Source organism: Pelodiscus sinensis, chromosome 2 (genome assembly GCF_052426305.1).
Source record: "Pelodiscus sinensis isolate ZL-2025 chromosome 2, ASM5242630v1, whole genome shotgun sequence".
NCBI classification, from domain to species: domain Eukaryota; kingdom Metazoa; phylum Chordata; order Testudines; family Trionychidae; genus Pelodiscus; species Pelodiscus sinensis.
This window is the reverse complement of record NC_143053.1, coordinates 44,890,616-44,907,643: the sequence shown is the minus strand read 5'-3', so window position 1 is coordinate 44,907,643 and position 17,028 is coordinate 44,890,616. Positions and strand designations below refer to the sequence as shown.

General features: G+C 44.5%; 1 protein-coding gene across 2 annotated transcripts in view; it reads left to right on the top strand.

Annotated features, from left to right (window-relative positions):
* Nucleotides 1-1,601: 1,601 nt before the first annotated feature.
* NECAB1 (N-terminal EF-hand calcium binding protein 1) overlaps nucleotides 1,602-17,028 on the top strand; it is a 114,075-nt gene continuing 98,648 nt past the window's right edge. The window contains exons 1-2 of one of the 2 annotated variants that reach the window (XM_006127493.5): nucleotides 1,602-1,925; nucleotides 12,154-12,178. In XM_006127493.5, coding sequence (XP_006127555.1) covers nucleotides 1,827-1,925; nucleotides 12,154-12,178 — 124 coding nt within the window. In that variant the 5' untranslated portion in view covers nucleotides 1,602-1,826. The remainder of the gene's footprint in view (nucleotides 1,926-12,153; nucleotides 12,179-17,028) is intronic. The other variant, XM_014575687.4, reaches the window with a different exon arrangement.

Sequence of the window (17,028 nt, the reverse complement as noted above, 5' to 3'; positions counted from 1 at the left end):
GTCCCCTAGGGGAAGGAAGTTAAGTCAGTCCTATGCATGGTGTAGCTTACTTCCCCCTCCTCAGTGGCTCAATTGCCCTGGACCCTGTGTTGGAGGGGAGAGAACAGAGCCAGGGCCACAACTACCCCTGCTCCTTCCCTAGCCACCTGCCTCTTCCTCATTGCCCTGCTCTCTAAACAAGGATGCATCAGGCATGACTCAGTCCTTTGCTGTTTCCCCCTGACTCCCACACTCCACTCCCCATTGTTTGCAGCCATATTGTGGCCATGTTGGTTCCAGGATAGGAGAGACAAGGTGGGGGTTGCACCTTGTACTGGGCCAGCTTCTACTGGTGAAAGAGCTTTGGAGTTGAACAAAAGCAGAGCTCTGCTAAGGTCCTGGAAAGCATTTCTTTCACCCACAGATGTTGGTAAATATTAGATAGATATAATAGATATTTCCTCCCCCATCCTGTCCTTCTATCACCCTTCATTTGTCCATTTTGCCCACTTACCGAGAATTTTCATGACGAACCTCAATTTTGAGCTAGCAGGGAGCTTTTAAAACGTATTTGTACTGTTCTGTATGGTCCCTCCACCATGACTGGGAGCCCTGGGAGACATTGTGATACACTAGTAAATAACAATCCAACTACGGGGCACCTTTGTAAACTCCCACCCCTAGTCTGATGCTAGAACTTGCATGTCAAGTTTCAGCCTTGTTTCAATTTGTAGATTAAAGGTGGGTAATACTCTAATTCTGCTATGAAGCGTTACCTGCATGACTCCCAATAGCAAAAGTACTCTAGTCACTTGCAAACGTCTTCCAAAGAGCTGGTATTTTAAAATGGAAAGACATGGGATTGTTAACTCTGATATCCCTCTCCTAGAAATCAGCCGGGAATTACTTTTTTATTATCCTAGCTGTTCGAGTTTATTACCTGTTAGTATAAAATAAGATGCCATATTTGTGCAATTTTCATGACATTCCAGGCGAGCTTTCCAAGAAACATTGAACTATCTAGTTAATTCACAAAGCCTCTCAAAAACATACTGAAGAAAATTGAATAAGACTGAGCATAATGATCTTTTAAAACACTCTACACCAGGTAATTTTGTAAAGTAAGTGAATTTGCTAATGGGCTTTGCCAATTGTGCTTGGATGTCGGGGTTAGACAGAGATATGGGAGGTGGGGGAGCTGTCTCCGGCTGTAAAGAAAGAAAATGACGACAGGCATAGAGGTAGCCTGTCCTTGCCCTAAGTGGAAACCCATCAAGGGGACTTGGCAAGATGATTTCCATTCAATTCTCTGGCTTTATATTCGGAGCAACTGGGGACCAGTTTCCATGCTGGTTTTGCCCATGTACGGCACCAGGACGCTTCGCTTTGCACTGGTGATCAATCTCGCCCCAGCTGGTTTCCTTGCCGCCTCAGCCCAGTGCCTTAAGCACAGCAGCTGTGCAAAAGGGACCCTTTGATGCGCTCCCCGCCCATGCAGCGCGCCCGCGGGAGGAGAGGGGGGTTTCAAGGTGTCCATCAGCCGGCGCGGGACCGGGCAGTTCGGCGGCCCCGGCTCGGGCCGGGGAGAAGCTGAGACACCCCTCGCGCCCGGGCGGCTGCGGGAGGATTACCGGGGCGGGCGGGTCCCTGGGAGCCTGCAGGAGCAGCGAACGCGCGGCGCTGTGTGACTCTCTGACCCAGACCCCGGCTCCAGCGCCTGCAGCAAAGGGAGGAGCGCGGGGAGGGGGGCTCTGCCGGAGCCCAGCGCCAGCAGCTTCCAGCGGCGGCTGCAGCATCCTCCAGCCAGCAGCCCAGCACGGCGGCCGCTCCGGCAGCAGGCAGCGGCCATGGAGGGCAGTCAGGGGAGCTCGCCCTCCTCAGCCAACTCCTCCGAGGAGCTCAGCGCCGCGCTGCCGCTGACCAAGGGGATGTCCATCTTCCTCGATGTGAGTAGCGGCAGCGCGGCTCGGCCGGGCACACGCGCTGCTGCTTTGCTTGCCTTCGCGGGCTCGGGCCGGGCCGGGCCAGCCTGGGTGCGGGCAGAGCTCCGCGCTGGGAGGCGCTGAGTCGCGGGGTGGGGGGTAGTTCTGGGATCCCATTTCTAGCGCATCCTTGTAGCCGGTGTCTGGTCCCCAAAGCCAGCACCCACCTGCTGGGGGAGAGAGACTCTGAACGCCTCCCCCCCCCCCCCCCGCCTCGCGAAATCAAACCCCGCAGTGGCACCAGACACACACTCCCTCGCACCTTTGGGGTGCCCCGGGATTTGCATGGCTCCAGGCGAGTGGAAAGTTTTGGCGGCGCATGGAAAGGTGTTTTCAGCGAAGAAGGATCTCGGGCAGCTGTTTGGATCCTGCCGAACGCTTGCTCTGGCTTTGGTTGGAAATGCCTCCTAGAGCGATGCGGCATTGAAAGCTCTCACATCTAGGCACCGCTGAAACTGTCTTTTTAAAGGGGGGAGATGGTCAAAGCCGAAATCCAAAACGTAGCACGATGTTGCTTTGCCTCTAGCGCAGCAAACTCCTTGTATTCTTACAAAATAATAATTTAGAGCATATGCTTCGAGGCTAGGCGCTGGGACCTAGTCTGCTTTTATTTATAGGACCTTCTGTGAAATGTTGAATATCAAAAGTTGTGTTAAAAATTTCTGACGTTTCATATAATACGTATAGATAGCAGCAGTAGATTGTAAACCTGATCTGAATATGAAGAAGCTGCCAGAGTAGAGGCACAGGCATGTTAACTGAATTTACAGCTGAACCAAAAATAATGTAACTTTCAGGCATTTACTATCTGCTACTTGTACTTCTTATCTGATCATCAAGAGTGACTGATCCAGCAGTATGAGCAGTATCTCCTGGTAGGTACAGGGTCCTCTCAATTCCCAATAGACTCTGAAGGAAATGAGGGCATCATTTCCATGAGGAGTAACGGTAGTTCGAATTAGGATCTTTAATACGAACTACCTACTCCGTGCCATGTGTAGCCACAGGCACAGAGTTTGGACTAAGGGGGATTTTAAAATGGTGGCACCCAGGAACATGCAAATGAAGCCCGGGATATTTAAATCCTGGGCTTCATTTGCAACTCCACTTGCCCTAATTACCCTACCTAGCTCAAACTAACAAGCTAGTGTAGATGTACTCTAGGGGACTATCCTCTTAAGCAATCTCAAATATCCACCAACACATAAGCAGCAGAAGGTTTGGTCCAAAAAGAGCTCCAAAGTGCCTTCTGGCCTCCTCTAGAACAGTGATTTCCAATCTTTTTGATATTGGAGTCCAGTAAACCCATTCACAAGCTTTTGGAGGACCAGTAACATTTATTTGCATATTAGCATATTCATTAAGCAAATGATAAATATGCAAATAAATTGTTTCTGGTCCTCCTAAAGACCTCCTGATCAGCTGTTTGTCGGCTCAGCACGGCAGCCATGTAAATTTAAATGAAGCGGCGATTATTTAAATTGCCGCTTCATTTTCCTATGCCTGGTAGCCTAATCTACATGCCTCTGGCGACAGAGGCATGTAGTCTAGATGTACCCTTTGTCTACGCTGCAGGGTTTTTGTACAAGAAGATTTCTGCGGAAGAGATCTTCTGCAAAAACTCCTTGCGCAAAAGCACATCCACACCTCAAAAGCACATGGCAAAAATTATGTGCTTTTGCACAAGAGAGTGTCCACACTGCATGGACGCTCTTGCAAAGAAAGCTCTGATGGTCAGTCACAGAATGGCCATCAGAGCATCTGTGCTTTTTCTGATAGGCTCTTTTTGCACAAGAAACTCCTGTGGAGCATCCACACATGCCTTTTTGCACAAGAGCTGTAGCACAAAAAGGAGTTATTCCTCGTGGGGAGAGAAATAACTCTACCACAAAAGCCCTCTGTCCTGTCAATTTACTGTAATTTTTTTGTGCAAAAACAATCTTGAGGTGTGGACACTTTGCCGGGTTTTGTGCAAAAATGGCTTTTTTGTGTGCAAAAATGGCCGTTTTTGTGCAAAAACTTTGTAGTATAGACCTAGTCTAAGCGTCTGCCTTCTAGGGCTTCCAATAATTCAATGCAGTGCTGTTTGAAGTATAATCACTTTCACGTGGTCTGAGACTGGTGCACCAACTGCTGGTCACTTGGATGTCTCTGATACCTGTGTAACCACTACCCAGCGATTTTGAACCTGGGACCTCTGAAGCCTCTACCCTTTGAGCTAAAAGTCAGCTTGCTCTGAGTCCATGCTGGAGAGGTCACTTGTTCTTAACTGTTGCTGTGGTCTCGGTGCCACTGCATGGGACAGTGAACTACACTAGGGTTGAGTCTAGACTACAGGGTTTTTTCGAAAAAAGTGGTCTTTTTTTAAAAAAACTTCCCCTGCATCTAGACTGCTGCCACGTTCTTTTGAAAGTAAATCGAAAGAATGTGGCAGGTTTTTTTGATCGCTGAAAACCTCATTTGACAAGGAATAACACCTTTTTTTGAAAGTGCTCTTTCGAAAAAAGGTATTATTGAACGCGAACTGTGCTTTTTCCAAAGACAGCATTCAGACTGCCTAGGTGTTCTTTTTCAAAAAAGCAGCTCGCTTTTTTGAAAGTACTGGCTGTAGTCTAGATGCTGTCTTTCGAAAGAGGCTTGTATTCTAGACATACCGTAGGCATGTGGGTTACACCTGTGCTAGCTGTACCACCCATACCATACCCATACCATATGGGTGGTACAGCTAGCACAGGTGTATTGTGCATTGGTGGCATTGTGCATTATTGCTCAGGGCACAAATACATTGTGCAGCTTGTTTATCTTGGCTTGTGCCACTTGCTCTGTGCAGGATACATCCCACTTATTTTTCACATTATCCAGTTCCAGTACATTAGCCATGCTTCCCCAGCTCACAGTAGGCAATTTAACGCAGGCACCTTTGCTTAAAGGAGCAGCGTTTCTGCACTTGCCACCAAGGTTTTGTTCCGCTTTGAGGACTACCCGCTATCCTAATCTAATCTACTAGAATCTAACATAGCTAGCCCTAGCAATTAGATCTTAACACTTCTATTTTTTAAACCCACAACTCACTTTCTCTCTCTCTTTCTCTCTCCCCTTCCCACCTTTGGCATTAAAAAAGGAATCAAACCAACCACAAGCGCTCTTGCTGTCTATATAGTGGATATTAATTAATAGCTACTCATTCCAATACAATGCACATTCTTACAGACATCACTGTTGCTGGAGTACAAAATAGGAAGCAGGCAAAAGGGAGAAACATTTTCATGTTTGCTCCATGTGAGAACACAGAAGAAAAATGACTACTGATTGCCAAATGAAAAAAAAAACCCCACCATGATGGTTAGGACCCAGTGTTGTATTTTAGCCTTTAAAAGAATATTGCAGAATGTAAAACTGTTCTGACAAGGCTCTAGATGGTCTTTTGTTCATCTGCAATTTTGCTTTTCAATATATCTTCTCAAAGTCAAGATCCAAAGACTTTTGCAATTGGGTGTTAGTATTGATTGAGTGAAGTGTTAAAAAAGAAATCAAAGAAGGAGTAGCCCAACTGTGATAGAGATGTAGCCGTGTTAGTCTGGTGTAGCTGAAACAAAATAGAGGACTATGTAGCACTTTAAAGACCATCTTGTTAGTCTTTAAAGTGCTACATAGTCCTGTATTTTGTTTTAGCCCAACTGTGTTACTAAAAGTTGAATAGCAAAACCCCCGTTGTTCAGAGTTATTAGAGAATAATTAAAGCCATTAAATTTGGTTCAGAATGAACCTGAATATAGACTTTGAACATCCCAAAGTTCAGATCTGAGTTTATGATCTGAGTTTATGAAGGGAATCTTGTATCTGGATTAGTGTCTATTATTTAAATTATATTCCCCTTGTCAAACAAAATATAGCCAGGCAAAGCAATTATGAGAGAGTTAGAGTGCTTACATTTCAGGGTGCTTGGAGCTTGGGTTTTCAGTTAGTCCAATCTCTAATAAAAACTATAAAGTAATGTTGCTATAAGTGATTTATTTTAACTAATCCTAGCTAGTTTCTTAGCTGCACCATTTTCTGAGACCAATTCTGGCACCAGGGCAGAACAGTCAATGGGTCCCCAGGCATGCACAAACTGTGCCCTCGTGGAACAGTCCACCTGACATTTGTGTGATGCAGCATCTGCATTGGCTGGTGCCCAGCAAACTGCCAGCTGCGCTATTAGTGCCCATTGAGCTGCCAATTATGCCCCTGGGCGCATTCTTCTGGCACAGACAGGACTTCCACATGGGCCCCAGGAGGGTTGCCAACTGTCTAACTGTACAGACTCAAAGACACTGCATTGCCCTGCCCCTTCCCTGAGGCCACATCCCATCCCACTCCTTCTTCAAGGCTCCAGCCCCCCACTCATTCCATCCCTCCTCTCTCTGTCATTCGCGCTCCCTCACCCTCACTCACTTGAGGGTTGAAGTGCAGAGGGTTGGAGTGCAGGGTGCAGGCTCTGGAGGGGAGTTTGGGTGTAAGTGGGGATGTGGCGTGTGGGCTCTGGGAAGGAGCCTTACTAATCTACTAGAGTTCTTTGAGGGGGTCAACAAGTGTGTGGACAAGGGGGATCCAGTGGATATAGTGTACTTAGATTTCCAAATAGCCTTTGACAAGGTCCCTCACCAAAGGTTCTTAAGTAAAGTTAGTTGTCATGGGATGAGAGGGAAGGGCCTCTCATGGACTGATAACTGGGTAAAGGACAGGAAACAAAGGGAAGGAATAAATGGTCAGAATGGAGAGAGGTGGTGTCCCCTAAGGGTTTGACCTGGGTCCAATCCTATTTAACATATTTATAAATGATCTAGAGAAAGGGGCAAAATTTGCAGATGATTCCAAACTTCTCAAGATCGTTAAGACCAAAGCAGTCTGTGAAGAGCTTCAAATGGATCTCACAAAACTAGGTGATTAGGCAACAAAATGGCAAATGAATTTTAATATTGATAAATGCAAAGTAATGCACATTGGAAAAATAATCCTAACTAAACATACAAAATGATGGGGACTAATTTAGCTATAGCCACTCGTGAGAAATCTTGAAGTCATTGTAGATTGTCCTCTGAAAACATCCACTGAATGTCCAGCAACAATCAAAAAAGCAAACAAAATGTTAGGAATCATTAAAAAAGGGATAGTGAATATCTTATTGCCTCTGTATAAGTCCAGGGTACATGCTACATCTTGAATACTGCATACAGCTGTGGTTGCCTCATATCAAAAAAGATATATTGGCATTGGGAAAAGGTTCAGAAAAGGCTAACAAAAATGATTAGGGGTTTGAAACAGATGACAGACAGATAAAGAGAAATTAAAAAGACTGGGACTATTCAGATTAGAAAAGAGGAAAGGGGGGATATGATGGAGGTCTATAAAATCATGACAGTATGGAGAAAATTAATAAGGAAGGGTAAGTCTGCACTTGCACCCTCTTTCGAGAGAGGGATGCAAATGAAGACATTTGAAATTGAAAATGAAGCCAGGATTTAAATATCCCATGCTTCTTTTGCATATTTGCATTATGGCACTATTTCGAAATAACAGACACTGTTAAGACGTGGTTATTTCAAGAGAAAACCCTTCTCTCGAAATAACCCTTACTTCTCATACAATGAGGTTTACCAGTTATTTTGATAGAAGGGTTTTCTCTCAAAATAACCGCATCTTAACAGCATCTGTTATTTCAAAACAGCGCTATTTTGAAATAGCACCATAACGCAAATATGCAAATGAAGCATGGGATATTTAAATCCTGGCTTCATTTGCAATTTCAAATTTCATTTGCATCCCTCTCTCAAAAGACGGTGCAAGTGTAGACATACTAGAAGTTATTTACTTGTTCCCATAAGAACTAGGATCACCAAATGAAATTAATAGGTAGCAGATTTAAAACAAACAAAAGGACATTTTTCTTCATGCAGCGCAGTCATCCTGTTACCCAGAGGAGACTGTGAACACCAGGACTTTAACAGGGGTCAAGAAACAACTAGATAAATTCATGGAGGTTAGGTCCATCAATAGTTTTTAGCCAGAATGGGTAGGAATGGTGTCCCTAGGCTCTGTTTGTCAGGGGCTGGAAAGGGGTAACAGGAGAGGGATCATTTGATGATTACCTGTTTCTGTTCGCTCCAGTGGGGCATCTGCCATTGGCCACTGTCGGCAGACAGGATACTGGGCTAGATGGACCTTTGGTCTGATCCAGTATGGCTGTTCTTATGGTCTTATGGATATGTTGGCTGCTTTCAGTGACTGCACAGAGTAAAGGGAGGAAAGAAGCCTGCCTTAGCCCTTCTGTGCTGCCAGTGGCTGTGGCAGCAGCTAGGGAGCTTCATCCCTTTTAAATCACTCTGTCCCTAGGCAGTTGCCCCTTCTCCACTGCTCACTGGCAGGCCTCATTCTAACTGGCTTAAAAACAAACCCCTCGACTTATCCTAAATACTCAGGCTCATTTGGAAAACACTGCCCATTCCATGTGCCTACATATTTCTGTAGGATGTCACAGAAATGGATTCTGATAAATTGAATCTTTCTGCTGCCATGTTGTGGCCCAAGCAATTCAGAGGTACCTCCAGGGGTACTCAGAGCTGTGTCATGTGACTTTGTCTCTGAAGGGGTTGAAGGTGATTGTAACCCTCTCTGAGATGAGTGTAATATCAGCTCCTGAGTCAGTCAGTAGTCCTGCCACATTCAATTTTACTCTTCAAACAGGCTATGTGTCATCACAAGTAATATATCCCTGAAACAATGGTTCTTGCTTGTCTGTGTGTAATGAGTTAACTCCCTGATTGCTTTGGTGCAGCAAAGATCTGCAAACTGTTCATATGTCCAAGTATTACACAGCACACCTCTGGCTGAAGGTCCATATGATCTTGCTATATGACTTTTTTCCACTTCTTGTGAAGAAGTAAGCTGAAATTTGCCCCTCTATGCCTGGGAGTTCTCTTTCCTTGCCTCAGGGTTTTTATAATTATTAAATACTCAGGCTATGTCTACATTGCCCAATCTTGCACAAGAACGTATGCAAATGAGGCGCGGTGATGAATATCATGGTGCCTCATTTGCATACCTAACGAGCCACCATTTTGCGCAGGGGGCTTTTGCACAAGAAGGAGTAGTCTACACTGCTCCTTCTTGCGCAAAAACTCCATCTTGCACAAGAGCTGTTCTGCCTGAAAATAAATGGCAGAATGGCTCTTGCACAAAAGCCCCTTGTGCAAATGGTGGCTCATTATGTATGCAAATAAGACATGGCGATATTCATCTCTGCGCCTCATTTGAATATGTTCTTGTGCAAGACTGGGCAGTGTAAACGTAGTTTCATGTTTCCCATTACCCGAAATCACAATCTAATGCATGCAGAGTTCTTATAAAACATTCAACATTTTCCCCTGATTCTTGAATTATTTGGTGAAAACATGCTCTTTCCTAAAACGTGATTCTCTGAGGTATAAAGTATTTATCAGACATAGCCAGAATCTTTTCATAGTCACCTTCATGATTGTATTCACTAAAGTCAAATGATTTAAGGATATGCTCTGCCTGCTTCCCCATAGCATAAATTAAAGATAATATCGATGTATCTCTAGTTTCTCTGGGCAACTTGGTTGCAATGCAAAATCTTGCAAACATGGTTTTCAGTCTGTTCATTCCCAAGGTTTGTCAAAACAGAAGTTCCCTTGGGTACTGACAAGAGGCATGTTGAAGAGATCCTGCAACCTTTGTTGCTGTTTTCCTTCTGTTTATGTTCTTACTTTACTCCTGACACCTTGTCATGTTTTTCTATACCAAATACAGACTGGCTACAGAGTTTGCTTTTACATACCAGATATGTTCACATTTGATCCTTTCATGTTCTGCCAGGTATGCCTGAGCTCTGTTTGTGATAAACTTAAAAAACAACAAATAGTCTGGTAGCACTTTAAAAACTAACAAAACATTTAGATGGTATCATGAGCTTTCGTGGGCACAGCCCACTTCTTCAGATGACCGTAGTGTTCACAGACTAACTCAGCTACCCCTCTGAATCCTCTGTTTGTGAAGTATTTTACACAGTGCCACCTAATGGCTGAAAATATAACACAATTGAACATTCCATTACACCAGTGGTCTCCAATCTTTTAAAGCAGAACACTTTTTGAATTTAAGTGCTATCCAAGACCTACCTCAAATATAAATACCCTTGCCCCACCTCCTGTCCACCACTTCTCTGAGGCTCTGCCCCTGCTCACTCCATCCTCCCTCTTTTGCCCATCCTCACTCACTTTCATCAGGCTGGGGCAGTGCATTGGGGTGCAGGCTCTGGTCTTGGATTAAGGAATCTGGAGTGTGAGAGGGGCTCTGAGCTGCTCTTGGGGCAGGCAGTTGGGATGTAGGAGTGGTTCTAGGTGCAGGTTCTGGGACAGCATTTGGATGAAGGAGTGATCGGGGTTTGGGATGCAAGAGGGGGGTTCACGACTAGGGTAGGGTTTCGGGATGTGGGCTCCAGCTGAGCACAACTGGGGGCTCCTGGTTGGTGGAACAGTGGGGCTAAGGCAGGGCTCACTCCTGCCCTGACTCTGAAGCACTCCCTAAAGCAGCTAGCAAATTCCATCCCAAGTCCTGTTGTACCCCCTCTCTGCTCTGTGGAGAAAGGATAGAGTGGGAGGGGGCACCTTGACATCAGCACCCCTCCTTTCCTTCCCTCCCCTGCCCAGAAAACAGGAGGCTCCACAGGGGGAGAGGCAGCTCCAAGGCAAAGGGCAAGAGATGAGCAGCAGTGGGGGTAGGGGCAGCTGAAATATCAGCACTTCATACCTCTTGGCCAAACCAGTCAGGATCACCTGTCAGAGGCTCCAAGATCTACCCATTGCATTACACAGTCTCAGAGGGGTAGCTGTGTTAGTCTGTGAGGTTATGTCTACATACAGTTTTTATTTCAGGAGAAGGATGCAAATACCATGGCACATTTGCATACTTCCTCCACTTTTTTTTCGGAAAATACTCTTCCAGTATTTACCTATATCTACACGTGGATGAATTTAGAAATAAACCCCTATTTCGAAAGACCCCTATGAACCTCAAGGAATAAGGGGTCTTTCAAAATAGGGATTTATTTCAAAATTCAGCCATGTATAGACACGGGTAAATACCGCAAGAGCGTCTTCCGAAAAAAAAAGCAGAGGAAGTATGCAAATGTGCTGCGGTATTTGCATCCTTCTCCTGAAATAAAAATTGTCTAGACATACCGTAAGGGTGTGTCTACACAGCAGGATTTAACTCGAAATAAGCTACGCAAATTGAGCTACATCAATTGCGTAGCTTATTTTGAAATTGGGAGAGTCCACACAGCACTTACTTCGAAATAGAGCACTCTTCCTCCGACTTCCCTTATTCCTCATACAATAAGTGTTACAGGAGTCAGAGTAAGAAGTCCTCCAGCTTGACAGTATTTCAACATTATTTCAAAATAACTGCCTGCTGTGTAGATGTGGACTGAGTTATTTTGAAATAACACTAGTTATTTCGAAATAATGTTTCTGTGTAGATATACCCCAGAACAAAAGGTAGTCCTGTAGCACATTAGAGACTTATATGAGTATAATGAGCTTTTGTGGGCAAAATCCCCTTCTTTAGATGAGATGATCTTGAGCAATATGGTTCCTGCACTGATTGCACTGTAACATTCATACCCTGTCCAACTTACACCAAAATGATTAAATTGCTTTTTAATTCATAGCTCTAGTAATTTTGGTGCAAGTCTGCATTCTTTTTAGCTTACCGGTACCAAATCAAGATAAATTGACGTAGAATACTTGTGTTCTGAAATGAGTGTTCACATATAGACTTGAACTGAAATCACAAATTAAAACTGAGTTATTTCAGTGTAAGTTCGCTTGTTCATGAGATTATAACCACTTCAGAGCAAAGATTTTATTTTCCTGTTTCAGGTTTAGATATTTTAATTGCTGTCAAGTGCATTGTATAACTCCAGTGATATATATGTCCAACCTTGTAGATGTGCCCAGCATTTGTCAGTAAAGCTCAGTGTGAGAGAGGAACAAAAACAAACTGGGGGCCCCTCTTGCTACTGCACTGCAAAAACATGATGGCAGAATAAAAAAAAGTAAATGCTCATTAGTTAAAATCTGCAATTTCATACAGTATATACAGAAAATGATTCCTTTCTCTTTTTATTTAGATATTAAGAAGAGCAGACAAAAATGGTAAGACCCGTCATTATGACTTTTTTTCCTCTTCAAAAAAATCTATCAAACCCATGTGTTTTAATGCTTAATAAATCATGGTGCACTGAACATAATCATATGAAAACTGATTTTCATTTGTGCAGTAGATGTTACACTGGAAGTCATACACATGGGCTACGTCTACACTGGCATGAATTTCCGAAAATGCTTTTAACGGAAAAGTTTTTTCGGAAAAGTGCGTCTAGATTGGCAGGATGATTTTCCGCAAAAGCACTTTTTGCGGAAAAGCATCCGTGGCCAATCTAGACGCGCTTTTCTGCAAAAAAGCCCCGATCGCTATTTTCGCGATCGGGGCTTTTTTGCGGAAAACAGTACTGTGCTGTCTACACTGGCCCTTTTGGGCAAAAGTCTTTCGGAAAACGACTTTTGCCCGAACGGGAGCAGCATAGTTTTTCTGGAAAAGCACTGATGATTTTACATAAGATCGTCAGTGCTTTTCCGGAAATTCAAGTGGCCAGTGTAGACAGCTGGCAAGTTTTTCCGGAAAAGCTGCTGATTTTCCGGAAAAACTTTCCAGTCTAGACACAGCCATGATGTTTGATGCATGTGATTTTCTGTTCTGATCTTGTAATTTGATCTGTGTGGGCTAACGCTTGTGCTTAAATGGAATCTCACTGCAGTTGATGAAACTATGGCGCAGGTACAAGGGTCTGTCTGTGGATTTTATTGCAGGCCTTGGAATGTAGCAAGTAAAACTGATTGCCTGTTTGAATGCCAACTAATGTTAAAAGGTAATTTACCAATTGTTTGTTTAAATATGCATCCAAAAGCAAAATTTGGCTGAGGCATTTGAGACTAGCATCTTTGTTGATTGGATACATATGCATTACTAACTGTGTTTTACAAATTCCATTTCAATATTACTAATAGCTCCATTGCCACTATTTTTAAATTTATTTTAATATACAATAAATATATTTCCTCGAGTCAAGTTTGCTTTCCTCCCACGTTTTTAAGATATTTGTTTGTCTGTTATGTGTCAGAAGGCAGGATAAATGCCCTGAATGCAATTTGTGTGTGTAAATATAATACAAAATCCTCTTGGTACATTAGCATGGACTGATGATTTTCCATTATGTAGAATGAAATACTAGAAGCCCTGACACATACATGCTGTTCCACTGCATTATGAGGAAACCATCACAAGGGAAATTAGATGGTTTGTAAATACAAGTGTAAGTATGTGCAGGCTCAGGCTCTAGTTTTAACCCAAGTTCAACTCCTTGTTCCATCACAGAATTCCTGCATGGTGTGTGTGTGTGGGGGAGGGGGGGGGGAGGAATCATAGAATCCTAGGAATGGAAGGGACCCCAAGAGGACATCTAATCAAGTCCCCTGCTTTCAGTAACTTTTAGTATCTCTGCACCTCAGTTTCATATCTGTAAAATGAGGCCAATAGCACTTCCCTACCTCACAGGGGTGTTGTGAGGATACATACATGTGGTAACGGGGACCATATAAGTATCTAAAATAAACAGAAATAAACTGCTGATCCTTTGGAACCCTACCTCACCCAACCCCAATCCACAGTGGAACCAGCTGGTTCTGTGATAGAAACCTCCCCCCTACACACTAGCATCAGAGTAGTATTACCCCCAAACTCATTGTCTGTACTCTGTAAATTGAAACAGGAGGGATGTAATTCCCAGTCAATAACAAACCTGATTAATCCACCATAGTACAACGGTATGTCAGCCTAAAGGCAATTTGTTTCAGAAATTTACAAACATGGACATATCATAGAACAGCCTTAATCTCCCAAGATCAAGGAGAAACTCCTGGGAAACAACATCCTGATTCTAAAGAAATAATTCAACCACTTTAGTTATATTAACTTGAGTACACAAATCTGAAGCTCAAACCATACTTGTGTCAATGTTTGCTCAACCCCTGAATGCCAACATGTGTAATATACTTCAGTTCTTTAGCTGAATAAATGTTTGTCCTGTTTTCATGCCATGTCTACATTTGATCTGGATGGTGTTACTTCCAGCTTGCATACACTTTCTGGAGCTGATGCCATTTCAGCTATTATGCTAAAAACAGCAGTGTAACCATCTGCCTGGACAGCGACTTGCACTAGCTGCCAAACTATGTATTTTCCTGGACTCCTGGCTTTGTATTCAGCCAGCTAGTCCAACATGCTACCCATGGTACCCCAGCTATACAGATATGTTTAGTGTGCCAACTCAGGCAGAGCTAGTGCTGGTACAGCTACATGAGCTGGGACTCACATCTCTAGCTCAAATGTAGTACTATTCTGCAAGTCAGGCTTGGGCAAAATAGAAGCCATTTGATCTGGCTCGTGGATGCTGTGGAGAGCCGAGCTTGCCTCTCCCCATCCACACGCCACTTAGAAACGCGGCTGAAGGGTAGTTTTTCTTTAAAAACTGTGAGTCCAGAGGGGAGGGAGAAAAGCTTTAGGAGCTGCGCCCACCCCCCGCACAATCCCATTGGCTGGAGCTGCCTGTTTCAATAACAGGCAAACATGAAGCACAAGGGGCTCCAGAGCACAAGGCTGTTGCCTATCTGGGGGAAGGGTAAGCAGCAGTGTTCCCTCTAAGCTGCGGGACTGCACAGCTTCACAGGTGATTAATCAGCCCCTCCCAGTCACAGGCTCAGGGTTTGGTGCACAGAGCTGACTCACTGGCGGGGCTGATTAATCACCTGTGAAGCTGTGCTGTGCAGCTTAGAGGGAACACTGGCAGGCAGGTAGGCTGATTCAGGAAGGCTACTGGTTGGTAAGTCTCCTGGCCAGAGCCTGTCTCTGGCACCAGAGTCTCTCCCTTCCCCATCCCTCTGCCCCCACTCCTGCCCCATACTCCACATACCCAAATCCTGTGCCTCCCTCCTGTACCCATATCCCTTCCCAGATCCAGCATCCCAATCTGCTGCCCCAGATCACAGTACCCTTCTGCCCTAGCACACAACCCAAATCCCTGCCCTAGGTTACAATCCAACTCCCTCCATCCCAGTCCAGTGCCCCAGGTCACAACTGCCTCCCTTATGCAAACTGCCTCCCTTACCCCAAGCTCCCTTCTGCACCCAACCTCCATCTCAGCCAACACACCTCCTCTTGATATCAGCACCGGGAGGTTCATCCTTGAATTGCAGGAGAGCTGCTTCACCATTAAATTAAGTCACAAAGTGCCACACAATTAGCACAGGGCAGTGCCCTGATGCTGCACAGCACTTGCAACCTGATGTGTTTCTACTCTCGCTTCATCTGTCTGCAGCTACGTATGAAAGGGGCCTCCTTCTCCATGCTGCCCTTTTCCCCTTTAGAATCCTCATATCTTTCACAGAGCAAGGGAAAACTTGCTGGCTTCTGTTTTCTTCTCTTTGGGTGTGAGAGGGTATGGGCCCCACATCAACCGTACAGTGATGTAACTCTCTGGGGGCTGCCTTCTATATAAGGAGAAGAGCACTTCTTTGGCCTGCACCCAGTCTCTTCCTATTTGGGCGATCTCTACAAGCAAAACATACTTTTATCCAGGGGCACTGACAGCCTTGACAGGTGCCTAGGCAAGTTGGGGAGGGGCAGCTCCGTGCTCCAGGAAGGGGTGGGGCCTCAGGCGGAAGGGACAGGGAGAGCCAACCCTCCATGCCACCCAGAGTGCACCATGCCAGCCCCCACCAAACCCTCAGAGCCACCTAGAGCACTCCACGTGGCTCTCCAGTGATTATTTAAAGGGCCCAGGGCTCCGGATGTTCCTGCAGTAGCAGCTTCAGCTGCAAAGAGCCATGTGCCCATTTGAATTGTTGGGTTCTGAGGCAATTGGTCCCCTTCCTTCTCCCCAGCAGCAAGCCTGCTTTCAGCCTTTTTAAAAGCCCCCAATCTTTGTCTGTGTACAAACAGTTATGAAAACACAATGCGTAAGATTGAAATTCTCACTAATCTAGTCCACTCCTAAACACAAGGGCTTTGGAGGACCTGAATAATCAGTTATTTGACTCCAGACAAGTTCAGAGCAGAGTGGCACTATAGCTGAACTGTCACAGATGGCACTGAATACCCTGCAAGCTTCCTTCCAGATGGCTATCTTCATTTAACTCCTGTCCTCTCCCATTGTGACCTCTGGCCACAACTGAGAGCAGCTCAGAGGCATAAGGGGTTATCTAGTCTAGTGGACTACATGCATAGCTCTGTACCAAGACACTTTAATTCCCAGTTTTGACACGGACTCTGAGGCCTCAGTAAAGTCACTGACCTCTTGGGCATTAGTTTTCCAATATGTAAAATATCAACCTCCTTGTGTGGTCATCATGATAATAAGTAGTTGTAAATCCCGAATAATATGCTAAAGTTCCCCAGCCATCACACTGAAATCCACAGTGGTTTGCAACCTAGTAGTTCCTCCACTTGCCCCCAGTTTCTTTAGACAATTGACTCTTATTAAACTTGTAGATGTTGGGAATTGTGTATGATCTCCACTATTCTAATGTTGGTATTAGTCTGAAGTAGTAAGATGTTGGTATTAGTCTGAAGATTCTCCTACCTGCTTTTATATGAAATTAATCAGTTATGCCCAAAACCACTTTGCTGCACTCACAATAATGGCCAGGATCTGGTTACATTTCAAGGCTGGGGTCCCAAATTTATATTCACAATCCTACCCCCAAAATTAAGGCAATCTAATAAAAATAAATAGCTGCAATAAAAAGTCTTACAAGAGACCAGTTAAATGTAGATGCGTCTATTTGTTTACAGAGGAACATGACTTGCATGTGATGAAGAATGACTGCAACTAAATAATTAAAAAACAATAAAAACCAACTGCACAGACCAAAACAAAGGATCAAGAGAA